The sequence below is a fragment of the Lithobates pipiens genome, unplaced genomic scaffold (genome assembly GCF_037356315.1).
Source record: "Lithobates pipiens isolate NorthernLeopardFrog02 unplaced genomic scaffold, aLitPip1_a1.2 Scaffold_22, whole genome shotgun sequence".
Lineage (NCBI taxonomy): Eukaryota > Metazoa > Chordata > Amphibia > Anura > Ranidae > Lithobates > Lithobates pipiens.
The window spans coordinates 148131236-148150957 of NW_027507784.1; the positions used below are offsets into that span (position 1 = coordinate 148131236).

At 39.5% G+C, this 19722-nt stretch overlaps 1 protein-coding gene across 3 annotated transcripts in view; it reads right to left on the reverse strand.

The window, feature by feature from the left end:
* Window positions 1–19722, reverse strand: part of VPS8 (VPS8 subunit of CORVET complex) — a 350033-nt gene that overhangs the window by 318871 nt on the left and 11440 nt on the right. For all 3 annotated transcript variants that reach the window (XM_077448451.1, XM_077448450.1, XM_077448449.1), the window contains exons 3-7: window positions 14237–14305; window positions 9966–10093; window positions 5467–5560; window positions 2856–2888; window positions 1002–1056 (exon numbers count right to left, since the gene is read on the reverse strand). In XM_077448451.1, the coding sequence (XP_077304577.1) occupies window positions 1002–1056; window positions 2856–2888; window positions 5467–5560; window positions 9966–10093; window positions 14237–14305 (379 nt within the window). The remainder of the gene's footprint in view (window positions 1–1001; window positions 1057–2855; window positions 2889–5466; window positions 5561–9965; window positions 10094–14236; window positions 14306–19722) is intronic.

A 19722-nucleotide genomic window follows, 5' to 3' on the forward strand; every position in this document is an offset into this window, starting at 1 on the left:
CTCTTGGGAAATACCAGGGATCCCTAAGGGTGTTCTCCTCATACTCCTTCTGACTTGGTGGGGGTCTTTGTTTATTTACCAACGATTATTCAGAGGATTGACAAACGACAAACATTTTCATGAATTCAGGGGTAAGAGGCCTTATGTCTAATTTAATTTGTTTTATTCTAGTTTCATTTTATTTTATTTTTTATTTTATTTTGTTTTATTTTTATTTTTATTATTCTTCACCTAAATTGTAATCTTTAATAGTGTAGAACTATATTACTACAACATTATATGCTTCAAAAAATTGGGATTGCATCTATTTAAATGGAATGCCTTTTTGTGATGTATAAAAATATGTTTTCCTTCTGTGTACAATTCTTTCTTTTTTTACAATTAATATGTCCTGTTTAGATGTATTTAATTATTGCTCTGGTCTAATTACAAGATCTAAGTATAATTATCTATTGAAACTATTTATTGTACCTATGCAAGGTGGACATGGAGGGCCTTCCTCCTTCTCCTTTTGCTTCTGAAAGAGAGGGGGGTGATGTACCCCCTGATACTCTCTATGTCCAGTTTGAATATTTATTCTGTTTTTTGTATATTTGCAGTTCTCTCTGCACATCATTAGTTGCTGCAATGTCCTGAGGAAGCTCAGAAGAGCGAAACATGTAGGAAAGAAACAATGCAGGCTCACTGATATACAAATGTGGAAAAATTGTGGAATTCTGTGGAATCTGCACCAGTGTTTGTATATTCATTTAGGTTTATCCATATGTATATGGAGATAAATGTCTCTCTTTTATTTATAAGATGTATTTTGTTTATTCAATAAAACTTTTTTGGTTTTAATTTAATATATTGTTCTCACATATGTGGTACCGATTTAAAAATCCCGGGGGTTGGTTACCCTCCAGTCCCCTAGTAATTTAGTTTCTCCCCTTTTCTTCTCTATGTATAATTTGACAACAATGTTAAACTTGTTATGATATTAAAACAAAAGATCAGCTTACCAAATATAAGAGCCAGACCGTGAGAAGTACCCACTGCAATTAGATTAGACACAGCCTAGAGATAAACAGAAAAAGAATCATTAAGCTTTAACCACTTCAGCTCTGGAAGGTTTACCCCCCTTCGGGACCAGGCCATTTTTTTACTATATGGCACTGCAATACTTTAACTGGCAATTGCAACACTGTACCCAAATAAAGTATATGACCTTGTTTCCCCACAAAGAGAGCTCTCCGTTTTGGTGGTATTTGATCACCTCTGCGTTTTTTATTTTTTGCACTATAAACAAAAAAAGACTGACAAATTTGAAAAAAAAAAAAAAAAAAAAAGAAAGCAATAATACTTTACTTTCTGCTATGAAATGCTACCAATAAAAAAAAATGTACTAGAAAAGAATTCACATTTCTTCATCAATTTAGGCCAAAAGGTATTCTGCTACATATTTGTGGTCAAGAAAAACCCAAATAAGAATATATTGATTGGTTTGCGCAAAAGTTATAGCATCTACAAACTATGGGCTATATTTATGGAATTCTTATTTATTTAGTATTTTTTGCTTGTAATGGTGGCCATCAGCGACTTATAGTGGGACTGCAATATTGCGGTGAACAAATCAGACACCTAGCTGACACTTTTTTGGAACCAGTGACAACAATACAGTGATCAGTGCTAAAAATATGCAAGGTCACTGTAATAATGACACTGGCACTGAAGAGATTAACATCTAGGGCGATCAAGGGGTTAAATGTGTGGCCAACATGTGTTACTGTGTGTGCTGTTTTTCCTAAACAATGTGACTTTTTTTTTTATTTCCTGCTTTGCAGGAAGGAAAACACAGCGCATTGCTGCTGTCAGAAGATAGCCCTGTGTTTTGTTTACCTACCTAATGTCCGGAGCCAATCGTCGGGTGCCGCTGATTGGTCAGTGCTGCAGCAAATCACAGCACAGTGGGGGCGTTCTCTACCCCTGCACACGGATCACGTACTAGGTACATGATCTGGTGCAGAGTGGCTGCCCTGCTCCAGTATATCTATGGTGGGCAGTCCGCAAGCAGTTAATGGCATTCTTCAAAATGTAAATCTAAGGGTATGCAATAGATTAGATCTCGGATACTGAGAAATGTACTTGTTGGTAGTCACTTCATTTGCAGCAAACTAAATGAATAAGCTGCCAATGAGACGATGGCCACAACAAGCAGTCTCTCAGTAGCAAAGAAATGTACTTGTCTGTGCAGCCCAAACATGAACAATGAATATCTGATAATCCAAATCAGAATAATCTCTATACAATTAACCAACATCTAATAGAATGAGAGCCTACCTATACAATCCATTACATTTATCTCCAGTTTGGTAAAAATCCAAAAAGGGTTGTGCAAACAGTCTGAAATGTCCGTGGTCACCTTGCAATGACCCTTACTATGCCTTGTACTATTCCATCTAACAATAAGCTCTTCTTTGCTAATGTTCTCATTGCACAGCTGAGGAATTCTAAGTAAAAAATCATCTTTAACTTTTCGAAGTCTGATACAGATTCTCCTTTCCCAACTTGCTGGAATTACTTTTCTTTCTATTGTTCGTTGTGCTTTTCCATGACAGTGAGCTATCATGCAATAATACAAAATAAAATATAAAGTTTAGCCAACTGCAAAAGGAGGAATGACATTGCATATGGGAAGACTTCTTGTATATCAAACTTCTAAAATGAAAAGTTGAATTTTACACAGTGTTTTACAACTGCTCATTAGAAATTAATAGAAAGCTGTGACATGAAAGAGCAATAAACAACGTCTTTGATGAATTACATGGAATAACAGGTGGAATGTCAAGGGTCTGAAAAAAAAAAAAAATACTCACTATAGCTGTGGGAAGGCCAGCATCTACTTTATCCTGAAATAAGAGAATAATCAGAAAAAAAAAATTAGAAATATTGAATGTGAACTACTTTGCACTGGTTGATGTGTTGCAGAATCCTGTGTGTAGGCTTAATAAATATGATTGTTGGGGCCATATTTTACAGTTGAACTCTCGGCAGGTGTATAATAATAGGTACATTAATGTGGCTCTGAATTGTTACAACCATGACATTTATTTAATTTTTAAATACAAGCACTGGAATATATAAATCTGACTTGGTATTAACCTGCAGCCCCTTTACAGCAGAGGTCAGTCTAGAGGGAAGGGAAAAACAGCACAAGTAGCCAAACTGTTGTTCTTTACTGCTTAGGTGCTACCAAGAGATATATAAGAAGAGAGCAGCGTGAAAATGAGCTTCTCCTTTCACTGTCAACGCACTGGCTGAGGGAAGTACAAGACCTGTAACTGTTACTGAACTGCAGCAAAGGACAATCAGATATGCTGCTCTGCCAGACAGGGCTGTGCTATGTGGCAAAACCGTGTACATTTCAGGACTGGATGAATAGAGATACAAATCCTTTGGCAGGTAAAACAGCTCTCCTATACAGTATGCTATTTATCTGTGGCCTTAATTTCCCTACTTCCCTTCCCTCAAGGCCTGCTACTGTCACTTGACATATCACTTCACAGAAGACTGTGTAGAACAGGTATATGCAATTAGCGGACCTCCAGCTGTTGCAGAACTACAAGTCCCATGAGGCATAGCAAGCCACAAGCATGACACCCAGAGGCAGAGGCATGATGGGACTTGTAGTTTTGCAACAGCTGGAGGTCCGCCAATTGCATATCCCTGGTGTAGAACTTAGGATACAGCTTGCAAAGAACAATGGGAACCATGATGATCCATCATGAGACCACTAGATGTGTCTTACTTCATATACTACCAGTAGTAGCGAGAGCTATAAAGTAAAATTTGACTAGTCCATCTCAGTAAATAAGCCCCCATACATTCTATTTAGATATGCATACATTATTTTTAAGATGACCTTTGACTTGTGCACTGTTGATGTGAGTTTAAAGTTCACTGTAAAAACACTGTGTTGAGATCTCTACAACATACTGTATAACTTTTTATAGATCTGAATACAGCAATATTGTATACACGGAAGAACTTCCCAGACCATTACATGTGTTTTTTTAATGCAGGATCTTTGCATAGATACCAGCATGTTAGTATGCCAGTGTGCATGAGCCCTAATACATCTGTAGTTGTTGAAGGCCTTTAAAGTCTTCCTTGTACAGTGATACCTCGGTTCACAAACTTAATTTGTGAACGGACTCTGATCGCAAACCGAATTGGTTGTGAACCAAGGCAAATTTTCCGATAGGGTTCAATGTAAATCAGGTTAATCCGTTATGAATTTTTTTTGTTTATTCAGTGTATATAAAATGATGTCTTTTACATTAAGCCGACCTCTTTCATGTGTACATCTAAAAATAAAAAACTATAGTTACTCTTTAATCCTTGTTTGAAACAATCCCAAACCCCAATTTAAATGACTAATCAAAGGCCAGAAAGCAGCACTGTGCATCCAGGAAAATATCATATGAGTGCATGATAATGTTGTAGATAGGACTGCAACTAACGATTATTTTCATAATCGATTAGTTGGCCGATTATTGTTTCGATTAATCGATTAATCAGTTAATAACCTTAAAAAAAGGAAAAAAAAAAAAAAAAAAAGGTAATTTTGCTGCGATTTGCATTTTTTACATATTTTTTGCCCAATTTGTTGCAAAAACGCATTATTACATGCTTTTCTGCAGCTTCTCCATTGAAGTATATTGAACCAAAAAAACAAAATGGCACCGTTTTGCTTTAGAAAAAAAAAAAAAGTCCTTGTCTTTTCCAAATACGCAGCAGCTGAAAAAAAACATGGATGTGAACGTGTCCCATAGGAAACCATGTAAATGAAATGTAGTGTGTTTCTGCAAAAATCACCAAAAAACCCAGGCCTGAGATGTTTAGAAACATAATTGGGTTAAAAAAAAAAAAATTAGTACAAAAATAGCAAATAATCGCTACTGTAAGGGGTTAATTTTTTAATATGTGACAGTGAAAGTAATGTTTATAGTAGCGATTTGCTCTTTTTGTACTATAAAGGGCTAATTTTAGTTTTTTTTTTAACCCCATTATGTTAGTGGCCGATTAATCGATTATGAAAATAGTAATCGATTAATTTCATAATCGATTAGTTGTCGGTTAATCGATTAGTTGTTTCGGCCCTAGTTGTAGAATTCATTTGAACTGTTTTTCCATGGTTTGCAATCAAGTGAACCCACCTTCACGGTAGTCGGGGGCAGAAACCCCTATCTGAGTGGACTGGTTCGCCTAAGACTCTCATTTTGCACTGCTCTTCTCAATATGAATGTGTTCATGAATCGAAGCGGAGTTCGCAAACTGAAGCTAATTTTTGTGAACTCTTCTGTTCGTGAGCTGAGTTGTTCATGAACAGAAGTGTTTGTGAACCAAGGTATTACTGTATTTGTGATACACAGGGACACTTCTGATCCATCTACATGTATATACCCAAGAAGTATTATGACTTACTGCAGCTGACACAATCTGAGCAGAGACTCCTTTGAGCAGCATATGGCGCAGCACAGCTCCATGGCGGGAAAAAGCATCTGGTAGCTTCTTCTTTCTGATAAGGTAAAACAAAGAGCGTTCTCAAATCAACATATAAGCTTCAATAGAATTTATTACTACAAAAGAGCACTGAGTCATACAGAAATGTACTAATAAGAAAGATTTAATAGAAGTCTGCTAGTGTTCCTAGGTCCCCTTTTCCCTTTCAGGATTTGTGTTCATTCTGTTTTATGGAGAATGCAGTAGGCGTGCTGGAACACACATAGACGGACGGAGAGATAGAAGGGAAATTCAATGTTGGAGTTTCCAAAACGTAAGAATCCATGGGCTGACTAAGCCCACCATTTCCAGTCATGACGTAAATATTACTTTCAGGTGAACTAACCCCTTTATTGTTACAATCACTTTTGGTGCCACCATACTGTATTATTTATGCAACTAGTACTATAAATCTTCTATAGGGTTTATAGGCTGATATCTGTAAAAGTACTAAATACAGTGCAACTGGAAAGTATTCACAACACTTCACTTTTTCCACATTTTGTTATGTTACAGCCGTATTCCAAAATGGATTAAATCCATTATTTTCATCAAAATTCTACAAATAAAACCTCAAAATGACAATGGGAAAGATGTTTGTTTGAAATCTTTTCAAATTTATTAAAATTAAAAAAAAAAATTAAGGAAAAAAAGAAAAATCACATTAGTACAAAAGTACATAAGTATTCACAGCCTTTGCCATGATACTCACAATTGAGCTCAGGTGCATCATGTTTCCACTGATCATCCTAGAGATGTTTCTAGAACTTTTTTGAGGTCCACCTCTGCTAAATTCAGTTGATTGGACATGATTTGGAAAGGCACACACCTGACTATATAAGGTCCCACAGTTAACAGTGCATGTCAGAGCACAGACTAAGCCATGCAGTCCAAGGAATTGTCTGTAGACCTCCAAGACAGGATTGTATCGAGACACAGATTGGGGGAAAGAGTACAGAAACATTTCTGCAGCATTGAAGGTCCCAATGAGCACAGTGGCCTCCATCATCTGTAAGTTGAAGTTTGGAACCAACTGGACTCTTCCTAGAGTGGGCCGCCCGGCCAAACTGAGCGATCAGGGAAGAAGGACTTTAGTAAGGGAGGTGACCAAGAACTCGATGGTCACCCTGACAGAGCTCCAGTGTTTCTCTGTGGAGAGAGCAGAACCTTCCAGAAGAATAAGAATGAGCTCCGGCATATTTGCATGCTCCAGAGCCTGCCAGGAAGTGGGCACAGAGCTGCGCTAATCACAGGCAGCGAGACATTGCCCCGATACGCAGCTGCAGAGATCGGGCAATGTCTCACTGCCTGGGATTAGTGCAGAGATGTGCAGACTTCCTGGCAGGCTCTGCACGTGGAGCATTCAAACACGCCAGAGCTAATCCCTACAGAAGAACAATCATCTCTGCAGCACTCCACCACCAATTAGGCCTGTATGGTAGAGTGGCCAGACAGAAGGCACTCCTCAGTAAAGAGGCACATGACAGCCCGCCTGGAGTTTGTCAGAAGACACCTAAAGGACTCTCAGAGCATGAGAAACAAAATTCTCTGGTCTAATGAAACAAATATTGAACTCTTTGGCCTGAATAGGAAGTGTCATGTCTGGAGGAAACCAGGCACCGCTCATCACCTGGCCAATACCATCGCTACAGTGAAGCATGGTGGTGGCAGCATCATGCTGTGGGGATGTTTTTCAGTGGAAGGAACTGGGAGACTAGTCAGAATCGATGGAAAGATGAATGCAGCAATGTACAGAGTTATCCTTGAGGAAAACCTGCTCCAGAGCGCTCTGGACCTCAGACTGGGGGGGGGGAAGGTTCCAACAGGACAACGTCCCTAATACCACAGCCAAGATAACAAAGGAGTGGCTACAGGACACCTCTGTGAATGTCCTTGAGTGGCCCAGCCAGAGCCCAGACTTGAACCCAATTGAACATCTCTGGAGATCCCTGAAAATAGCTGTGCCCGATGCTCCCCATCCAACCTGACTGGCCTTGAGAGGTCATGCAAAGAAGAATGGGAGAAGATGCCCAACAATAGGTGTGCCAAGCTTGTAGCATCATACTCAAAAAGAATTGAGGCTGTAATTGGTGCCAACGGTGCTTCAACAAAATAGTAAGCAAAGGCTGTGAATACTTATGTATGTGCATGTGATTTTTTTTTTTTACTTGTTCTTTTATTTGTAATGAATTTGCAAAGATTTCAAACAAACTTCTTTCACGTTGTTTTTGTAGGGTATGGTTTGTAGAATTTTGAGGAAAATAGGGAATTTAATCTAATTTTGGAATAAGGCTGTAACCTAACAAAATGTAGAAAAAGTAATGTGCTGTGAATACTTTCCAGATGCACTGTAAATAAATAAAAGGTACCAAATTAAGTGCTACAGCAGTGGTTACACAGAAAGGCAAAAAGTGGTGTGGAGCAAAGTGGTTGACTCACCATGCCCCTTGTCCTTGCATTTCAGGAACTCAAGCAAAATATGACAGGTAGTCAGGAGCCAGACATTTAAAAAAAAATTAAGATTAATTAATGTGGCTGGCGATTTTTTGCATTGAAGTCAATGGAACACGATTTTGCATTGAAGTCAATAGAGGGCGTATTTGCATTGAAGTCAATGGGTTGCAATTTTGCATTGAAGTCAATAGGAGGCATTTTTGCATTGAAATCAAGAGGGGTAGTTTTTGTATTGGAGTCAATTGGCACCTTTTCTTTCAAAATACTGATAACTATTTTCGGCAGATGATATATCGGTGCATCAAGGTTGTGAAAAAGTCCCACAAAAAATGGTATCCCCATACTCCGGAAGCATAGCAGAATATGTTTTGGGGTGTAATCGTAAGAATGCCTATGCTGTGCGCGAGAAATAAGTTGTTAAAATGACAACTTTGTGAAAAAAATTACTTCAATTTTTTTTCCCAAAATTTGGGACAAAAAAATTATAACTTAAAAAAAAAAAAAAAAATCACCATTCCTCTTACTAAATACCTTGCACTGTCTAAGTTCCAAAAATGCCTCCAAAAATTAGGCAGTTAGTACATCAGGACTGATCAAATTTCAAATATATATACACCAGAGTTTGTAGACCCTAGAACTTTCACACAGACTAAATAATGTACACTGATTTTTTTTTTTTTGTAACCAAAGAAATGTAGCAGTATACATTTGGCCTCGATTTGTGAAGCAAAAGTATTTGTTAGTAAAACTTTATAACATAAACAATTTTTTTTCAAAATATTCAGTCTTTTTTCCTTTATATTGCAAAAAAAAAAAAAATAATAAAAAAAAGGAAAGCTTAATCTTTCAAAAAAAAAAAAAATTGCTAAAAATGTAAAAATGGCCTGGTCAGAAAGGGGGTCAAACAGTTCGGCCCTGAAGTGGCTAAAAGTACTGGTAATTGTTATTTAGGACTTGGGTCCATCTCAGTTTGGTGCTGACTTTCAGCAGCAGCAACATGGGAAATGGTTTTAAATACAAGAAAAATGTACTGTATATACTTACTATCAGGACTAAGTTGTGTATCACCTCTGGGATATACATATATTTATGCAGATCATTTGTATTTTTAAAAGAGGGTTGCCAAACAGATATTCATGGATTTTTAGGCATTTTTATAGGTAAAAGTATTAAACCCCCAACACACAAATGTATTAATATGTGACTGACAATGCTGTTGTCTAAAGGTGTCTGCTTTATTCAGAATGAAGGCAGTGTGTTACTGGCTGGATTACCAAGTGGAATAAAGGGGAAAAAAAGCCTAAAAAAAAATAAAAAAAATGTATGCAGCAACCACATCTAATGACTGGTAAGAGCTGCAATATATTACATGTTCAGAATCCCCCCCCCCCCCATGATAGCAGGCAGCTGTTTCTCTCCCTGCAGCCCTGTCAGATGTGTGTGTCACTCACTCATTCACAGAAATCGATGAATGAATGAACTACAAGCCCCATATCCACCATCGGTAGACAGCTTTTAGTTCATAATGAACAATGAGAAGGCACTGATCAGCACCCGTATAGTTCACTGACACTTCCTGCAGCTCAGCAATTGTCTGCCCATATGGAGGTACTGGCAGAAATCTATCAGCAGTGTCTGCAGGAGCCTGACATTGCACTCACGATTCACTGATCATTAGTGTAATGATATGCAGGCTTCAGTGTAAAAAAATAAAAAAAATAAATGCACATTTTTTTACCTGCAAAATCGTGTGCATTTATTATTTATTTAATTTTTTGCTAAAGGTAAACTTAGATTTTAATGTGCAATTTTGAGAATAAAATTTTTCAGCAGTGCAGCTATTGTTGTACAAAGAATTTATTTAATTAAAAGTTGGTAAGCAGTGGTGGTAAAGTTCTGTTAAGGCAAATACTTTGAAAATAAGACACGATTCAAAAATCCAAAACAATAAAGATTATTTAATATACCTCTTGTGTGCTCGGTCACCACTATCAGAGCTGGCCAATGATGAGGTGTCACAGGAATGGGTGTCAATAGTCTCTATGTTCAGTAGCGCAGGATCTTCCGGTATGAAGGGTTCATCCTCATCATCTGTCTGTATAGATTAAATTTCATATTTGGTCAAATGGGTCTATTGTTCAATACCATAACTTTATATCCCATATTAATAAATGCAGGATAGCTCTAGCCTCTTGTGTATGAATGATCAAAGGATTTTTTATGCTGGCTGCTCCATGGCAGTAACTGGGTTGATTGGTTCTATGCCATTTGGCATGACTAGTCCTAGAGCAGAACCAAGTAGGTATATGTTAAAAAGTGCTGAAAAAAAAAAATGGGAAAACCTTGCACCAAAATAAATAAAACAATACCTAAGAAGCTGCTCCCTAAGAAAAGTAGACAAACTACTGCGCAATATGATTTTGTGATGATAGGGGCACTTTGTGCAACAAATACTCAATAAACAACTTAAACTTTACAACCATATACATGGAACAATGTGAACCAAAAATAAACAATATTAATATATATATAAAGCTTAAGCGTCCATTAATCTTCAGTGAAAAATCTTAATCAATTTGCAATAAAAAGTCCTTCACCACTCAAGGTAAATCCAAATGACCCCCGAAGTGCTCAAATGAAATGTCTGCTCACCAGATAAACGTGACCTCTTTAAGTAAAAAAGAAGGTCAGAAAGCGTTTTATGGAGATATCCTGTAGTAAGTAGACTGGGGAAAACATGCAATCCTCTATTCCATGGTCTCCTCTCCACCTCAAAGGCCGGAATAAAAGACAAAAGGGAGAACCAATAGCGCAATACTGTATTTTATTTAAAACGATCAGTAATACCTGCTTATCCTGCTTTTTGCCTTGTCCCGGCATTAGGATAACCTGGGAGAAATGTTGGTAGGGAGCCGCACACCACCACACTCATGGCAGAAGGTCGGGTGCGTTTCATTCCCCTGTGAGACAAAACCAGAATCTTGGACCCAGAAGTGACGTGACCGAAAGGTGCCTTGACGTACGTTTCGGAATTTCTATGTCATCAGGAAGCGTGATCTGATGACATAGCAATTACGAAATGTACGTCGAGACGCCTTCCACTCACGTCACTTCCAGGTCCGAGCTTCCGGATTTCTCTCACAGGGGAGTGGAACGCATGCTGACCTTCTGGTGAGAGCCTGGCAGTGTGCAGCTCCCTACCAACATTTCTCCCAGGTTATCCTAGTGCCGGGACAAGGCACAAAGCAATGTAAGCAGGATAAATTGTATTACTGATAGTTGTAAATCAAATACAGTATTGTGCTATTGGTTCTCCCTTTGTCTTTAGTGGGTAAATATTTAGGGTGTAATGTGCAACATGCTCTAGCACCCATCCTTTTGTCCCCCTGACCCCCCTCAGCAACAGCTGCCTGCACCCGCTGGCACTTTTTTAAAAGCAACATGGCTGTGCAGGACTCACACAACCGTGACATTCAATCACAACAATCTGAAAATGAATGAACTACAAGTACCGTCGTCCACCCCAGCACACAATTTGTAGATTTCCATGAACTACAAGGGTAGCTCATTGATACTTCCCACAGCTTTCAGAACAGAAAGCACATACTCAGGTATGGGCAGAAAGCTGTAGAAAGTGTCTGCTGGAGCATTTTTGTACCTGCACAAACATGTGAATTTGTTTATTTATTTTTTTCAAAAGGTGAACGTGGCGTTTAACCACTTCAGACCTGGAAGGTTTGACCCCCCTTCCTGACCAGGCCATTTATTTATGTTTATTATTATTGACAATTACGTGGTCGTGCGACACTGTACCCAAATAAAATGTATGTCTTTTTTTCCCACAAATAGAGCTTTCTTTTGGTGGCATTTGATCACCTTTGCGGTTTTTATTTTTTGCACTTTAAATAAAAAAACTACGTTTTTTACTTTCTGCTATAAAACATTTCCAATAAAAAGAAAATGGCAAAAATCGAATTTTTTCATAGATTTAGGCCAATATGTATTCTGCTACATAATTTGGGTAAAAAAAATCCCAATAAGCGTATATTAATTGGCTTGCACAACTTATAGTGTCTACAAACTATGTGATAGATTTAGGGACTATTTATTTACAGTAATGGTGGCAAGCAGCAATTTTTAGTAGGGCTGCAACTAACGATTATTTTCATAAATCGATTAGTTGGCCGATTATTGTTTTGATTAATTGGATAATAGCCTTAAAAAATAAATAAATAAATAATATAAAAAAAAAGTGGGTCAAATTGACGTTCATTTTCAAACACAGTGATAGGAAAATTTGGAAATAGAAAACTTCTCGGTCAAAGGAATTTTCAGGCAGTGTATGTGGTTTTTGTTCAGAAATGAAGTGAAAATTTCAAACAAAATTCTTTCATTCAGTGAATGTACAAAGATTTTTCATCTGAATATTCTCACCTGAAAATTGATCCGTGAGGCCAGCATAAGGCTTAGTACACACCTATGCAGTTTTTGCTTTTGGTCTGTTTATGCAGTGCTTTTTGCTGTGCATTTTGGTTTTGCACACGTGATTTTACTGCAATTTGCGTTTTTTGGGCAGATTAAAAAACACAAATTGCTGCAAAAATGCATTACATTATTTTCTGCAGCTCCTCCATTGAAGTATATTGAACCAAAAAAAGCACCGTTTTGTGTTAAAAGTCCCTGACCCTTTCCAAATATGCAGCGGCTGAAAAAAAGCACAGATATGAACGTGTCCCATAGGAAACCATGTAAATGAACTGTAGTGCGTTTCTGCAAAAAGCACCAATAAACATCTAGATGTGAACCAGGCCTAAGACGTGTAGCAACATAATGGGGTTAAAAAGACTAAAATTACTCCTTTATAGTACAAAAAAAGCAGATAATCGCTACTGGAAGGGGTTACATTTTTCACTGTAGAACAGTGAAATATTTACAGTAGTGATTATATTTTTGTACTATAAAGGGCTCATTTTAGTTTTTTTTTTAACCCCATTTTGTTACTGGCCGATTAATCGATTAATTTCATAATCGATTAGTTGTCGATCAATCGATTAGTTGTTTCAGCCCTAATTTTTAGTGGGACTGTGACATTTCAGCGGACAAATTGGACACCAAGTGACACTTTTTGGGGACCAGTGACACCAATACAGTGATCGGTGCTAAAAAAACAAAAAAAAAAAATGCAAATTTTGACATTTGACAATGTATAAATGACACTGGAAGGGAAGTGGTTAACATCAGGGGCAATCAAAGGGTTAAATGTGTTCTCGATGAGTGCTTTCTAACTGTAGGGGGAATTCTTTGACTAAAGGAAAACAGAGTTTCTGCTTTCTGTCAGAACAGCAGTCTGTCTTGTTTACACCATTCTGCGTCTCTTTGAATGATCACCAGGTTCCCGCAGGCCATCGCTGCCGCCGGACCCGCTGATTGGCTCCCGCTGTGCCCGAGAGCCAAAGATGGGAATCACTTACAAGTATGTGAGTTTTCTCTAAAAGGCGGCCCCTGCCGCAGTAAATGTACGTGGAATTGAACTTGCTCTTTTCCGGCTCTAACACAGGTATTTTGCTCCTACTTCCGTGCCTAGAAACCTGAGCCACCTGCGATAGCTATGCCACCTTCTCCACCACTCCCTCCCCCCCTTCCGCTGTCTTCTGGGAGACACACAGGTCCCAGAAGACAGAAGGGACCAGTGGGATAGCATAGAGCGAGTCGCACATGTGCAGTAGGGAACCAGGAAGTGAAGCCGCAAGGCTTCACTACCGATTCCCTTAACGAAGATGGCAGCGACAGCAGCCGAGGGATAGATCGGCTTCGGGTGCCGACATCACGGGCGCCCTGTACAGGTAAGTGTCCTTATTTTAAAAGTCAGCAGTTGCAGTACTTGTAGCTGCTGACTTAAAAAAAAAAAAAAACAATGGGCCTCCACTTTATGCGGTTAATTTTTAGCGTGGAGGCCATGAAGGGGTTAAGACTACAAGGCAACCCTGCATTCTCAAAAGGAGACCAAAAAACATGACCCCCATACCCCCTTCAGTACAGGTTTCCTTTTATGCTAGGCAATAACTCAACCATGTACAGACTTGGCAGGTTTTAATTTTTTTTTGTTCCAGAATATACATTTTCTCAAAAGAGAAAAGCCTGGGCCACATTTGCATAAGAACATGACTCTTCAGGAAAAAAATAATTCTATACATTACTATTCATTTACCATATGTTACAAAAAGTGCAAAAGTCTCACCTCATTCAAGATGCTCTCCAGTGTTGGTGGAGTGTCAACTTGAGGAATGTCAAACTCTTTATCATCAATCTAAAAAGGCAATCTCAGTAAATATTAAATGATAAGTGGCATGGTAAACAAAAATAAGAAAGACAATGGTAAAATCTTTACGATGTTTTGATAGGAGGAAGTATGCACTACAACACTAAAATAGCTCATACTTCATGAATTCACCATTATACTCATACAAAAAATATATAAAAACACATTTGGCTATCCAGTTGATGATGAAAATGTTCAAATCCAGCATGTGCATGAACAAATTTGGTCCTTGCATGGTCTATAATATGCAGCTAGGGTCAGACAATGAACACCACCTTTCAGTCCAAACTTCATCAAGAGGAAATGGGAGAATGATTCTGAATCTCTCACGAAGTTAAAGGGGTGCTTACTGCCCAAGACCACATGGATATTACAAACCTGGGGAACACCAATGGATTTATGACAAATGCCTCCCATTTCTAACCCATGCTAGTGAACAGTGTCCAGGTCCATGTGACAGCAGGAGCATATCACAGCACCCTCTAGCTAACATACAGTATAGATCTCATGCTGCAAGGAAGCTTGTTGGCGACAAGGGGAATTTGCTACTTTGGGGTCACTCCTACTATGGCAAGGAATTTAGAGGTTACTACTGCTTTTCTCAAGCCAGCAGGTGTGCATGAATGGCCATAAAATTAGGGATGCAACTAACGATTATTTTCATAATCGATTAGTTGACCGATTATTGTTTCGATTAATCGCTTAATAACCTTAAAAAAAAGTGTGGTGTATAATTTAGTTAATAAAAAAAACACATAGATGTGAACCAGGTCTAAGACGTTTAGTAGTATAATGGGGTTAAAAAAACTACAATTGGCCCTTTATAGTACAAAAAAAAAAAAGCAGATAATCACTATTGTAAGGGGTTAATTTTTTTTACTGTAGAACTGTTAACCACTTAACAACCGCCCATTGCCGATTAACGGCTTCAGGGCGGTTGTTTAACTCTGAGAGGCCGTTAATTAACGGCCTCCCAGAATTCTGCTCTCGCGCGCCCCCTGGAGCGCATACACGAGAGCATCCGTGACCGCTGGGTCCAGTGGACCCGGCGCATCACGAATCACGGTAAACGGCCGCTCATCGCGGCCGTTTACCACGTGATCGCTCCGTCAAATGACGGAGTGATCACTTGTAAACAAGCCGGCGTCATGTTATGACGCCGGTTCCTCCCTCCCCTCTCTGTACCGATCGGTACAGCGGAGGGGGAAGAGATCGGTGTCAGCAGCGATGTGGGCTGCATCTGCAGTGCCCACATCGCTGCTCACCGAAAATTAACCCCTCAATTCCCTGCAAATACTCTGCATTACTCTGCAATTCCCTGCAAATACTCTGCATTACTCTGCAATTCCCTGCAAATACTCTGCATTACTCTGCAATTCCCTGCAAATACTCTGCATTACTCTGCAATTCCCTGCAAATACTCTGCATTACTCTGCAATTCCCTGCAAATACTCTGCATTACTCTGCAATTCCCTGCAAATACTCTGCATTACTCTGCATTACTCTGCAATTCCCTGCAAATACTCTGCATTACTCTGCAATTCCCTGCAAATACTCTGCATTACTCTGCAATTCCCTGCAAATACTCTGCAATTCCCTGCAATGCCCTGCAAATACTCTGCAATTCCCTGCAATGCCCTGCAAATACTCTGCATTGCCCTGCAAATACTCTGCATTGCCCTGCAAATACTCTGCATTGCCCTGCAAATACTCTGCATTGCCCTGCAAATACTCTGCATTGCCCTGCAAATACTCTGCATTGCCCTGCAAATACTCTGCATTGCCCTGCAAATACTCTGCATTGCCCTGCAAATACTCTGCATTGCCCTGCAAATACTCTGCATTGCCCTGCAAATACTCTGCATTGCCCTGCAAATACTCTGCATTGCCCTGCAAATACTCTGCATTGCCCTGCAAATACTCTGCATTGCCCTGCAAATACTCTGCATTGCCCTGCAAACACTCTGCATTGCCCTGCAAACACTCTGCATTGCCCTGCAAACACTCTGCATTGCCCTGCAAACACTCTGCATTGCCCTGCAAACACTCTGCATTGCCCTGCAAACACTCTGCATTGCCCTGCAAACACTCTGCATTGCCCTGCAAACACTCTGCATTGCCCTGCAAACACTCTGCATTGCCCTGCAAACACTCTGCATTGCCCTGCAAACACTCTGCATTGCCCTGCAACACTCTGCAATGCCCTGCAACACTCTGCAATGCCCTGCAACACTCTGCAATGCCCTGCAACACTCTGCAATGCCCTGCAACACTCCGCAATGCCCTGCAACACTCCGCAATGCCCTGCAACACTCCGCAATGCCCTGCAACACTCCGCAACGCTCTGCAATACCCTGCAACACTCTGCAACACCCGCCAATACCCTGCAACACTCTGCAATGCTCTGCAACCCCCGCCGATACCCTGCAACACTCTGCAATGCTCTGCAACCCCCGCTGATACCCTGCAACACTCTGCAATGCTCTGCAACCCCCGCCGATACCCTGCAACACTCTGCAATGCTCTGCAACACCCGCCAATACCCTGCAACACTCTGCAATGCTCTGCAACACCCGCCAATACCCTGCAATGCTCTGCAACGCAGTACTCTGCAACACCATGCTCTGAGATACCCAGCCATAGTCGGTGATACCCTGCAATACCCAGCCATAGACATCTCCCGCCGCCCTCCGCCCTCCGGTGCTTCTACCGAATCGCTAATACGATCAAAGCCAGAATCTTTTTTTTTTTCAGGCTTCCCAGCTTAGAGGTGAGATGTGGGTCTTATTGACCCCACATCTCACTGTAAAGAGGACCTGTCATGCCATATTCCTATTACAAGGGATGTTTACATTCCTTGTAATAGGAATAAAAGTGATCAAAAAAATTATTTTTGGGGAAAAAAATGTCAAACTAAAATAAATAAAGTAAAATGAACAATAAAAAAAAAATGTTTTTTTTAAAGCGCCCCTGTCCCCATGTGCTCGCATGCGTGCGTAAGTCCCGCCCACATATGAAAACGGTGTTCAAACCACACATGTGAGGTATCGCTGCGAACGTTAGAGCGAGAGAAATAATTCTAGCCCTAGACCTCCTCTGTAACTCAAAACATATAACCAGTAAAAAAAATGTAAATCGTCACCTATGGGGATTTTTAAGTAGCAACGTTTGCCGCCATTCCACGAGCGTGTGCAATTTTGAAGAGTGACATATTAGGTATCTATTTACTCAGCGTAACTTCATCTTTCACATTATGCAAAAATTGGGCTAACTTTACTGTGTTTTTTTTTTTTAAGCACAAAACTGTTTTTTTTCCAAAAAAAAGCATTCGAAAAATTACTGCGCAAATACCGTGCGAGATAAAAAGTTGCAAAGACCACCATTGTATTCTCCAGGGTGTTTGCTAAAAAAACATATATAATGTTTTGGAGTTCTATGTAATTTTCTAGCAAATAAATGATGATTTTTACATGTAGGAGAGAAATGTCAGAATTGTCCTGGGTGCTCCAGAACACCTGATGGCGCTCCATGCATGTTGGGCCTCTGTATGTGGCCACGCTGTGTAAAAGTCTCACACATGTGGTATCACCATACTCGGGAGTAATAGCAGAATGTGTTTTGGGGTGTAATTTGTGGTATGCATATGCTGTGTGTGAGAAATAACCTGATAATATGACAATTTTGTGAAAAAAAAAAGTAAAAAGAATCTTGATTTTGCAAAGAATTGTGGGAAAAAATGACAACTTCAAAAAACTCATCATGCCTCTTACTAAATACCTTGGAATGTCTTCTTTCCAAAAAGGGGTCATTTGGGGGGTATTTGTACTTTTCTGGCATGTTAGGGTCTCAAGAATTGAAATAGGCCGTCAGTCCTTCAGGTGTGATCAATTTTCAGATATTGGCACCATAGCTTGTGGACTCTATAACTTTCACAAAGACCAAATAATATCCACCAATTTGTACTTATTTTTACCAAAGATATGTAGTAGTATAAATTTTGGCCAAAATTTATGAAGAAAAAATTACTAATCTGCTAAATTTTCTAACAGAAACAAAGAAAAATTCGTTTTTTTACAGAATTTTCGGTATTTTTTCTTTTATAGCACAAAAAATAAAAAACCCAGCGGTGATTAAATACCACCAAAAGAAAGCTCTATTTGTGTAAAAAAAAAGGACAAAAATTTCATATAGGTCCAGTGTTGCATGACTGAGTAATTGTCATTCAAAATGCGAGAGCACCGAAAGCTGAAAATTGGTCTGGTTAAGGGTGTTTAAGTGCCCAGTGGTCAAGTGGTTAAAGTAATATTTACAGTAACAATTTGCTCTTTTTGTACTATAAAGGGCTCATTTTAGTTTTTTTAACCCCATTAGGTTACTGGCTGATTAATCTATTAATTTCATAATCAATTAGTTGTCGATTAATCGTTAAGTTGTTTCAGCCCTACATAAAATAAATCGCAATGATGCAATAAAACATGTAATTTTACAAATATTGATTAATTGTAGGATAACAATAGCACATAAAACCAACATTTAAAAAATATATAAACCATAAACAATTAACTTAATGGTGAATGACTGAAATAAAATGGTAGGATACTATATGGAGACAATTTACTAAATATCTATGAGGATAATATAGAGATTTTTGCTTTTACTTACCGTATTTTCCTACATCCTTTTTCTTCTAAGGCAGTGATGACCGCTCTGGCCACCAGTGTTGGTCATCTTACTTTAAAAAAGTAATTAGTTAAAGAGGGATTCCACCAAAAAAAAAAATATTAAAAGCCAGCAGCTATAAATACTACAGCTGCTGACTTTTAATAAATGGACACTCACCTGTCCTGGGTTCCAGCGATGCCGGCAGCCGAGGCCGATCGATCGCTCGGCTCTCGGCTGCTGCCGCCACCATTCTAGGTGAGGGAATCAGAAAGTGAAGCGAATCGGCTTCACTTCCCGGTTCCCTACTGCGCATGCGCGAGTCGCGTCGCACAATAGGAAATCTCCGCGCTGTCACTGGGACCCGTGTGTGTCCCAGCAGACAGCGCGGCAGGGCAGGAAATGGCGTAGACTCCCACGGGAGTCTATGCCCGGAAGTGGGTGTAAATACCTGTCTTTGACAGGTATCTCCACCCCCCTCCCCCCTGAAAGGTGTCAATTGTGACACCGGAGGGGGGGAGGGATCCGATCAGCGGAGGTTCCACTTTAGGGTGGAATCCCGCTTTAAGTTACATTACTTCTCCCAAAAAGTAATTGCGTTAGTAACTCGGTTACTACATTGGAAAAGTAATTAGTTACTCAGCAAAGTAACTGTGACTTTTTAAATATTCTATAGACGGGACTAGCGAAGGAAGTGAATGTCGCCGCCTCCATCGGCGAGATTGACACCTCGCGAGCCCCGTCGC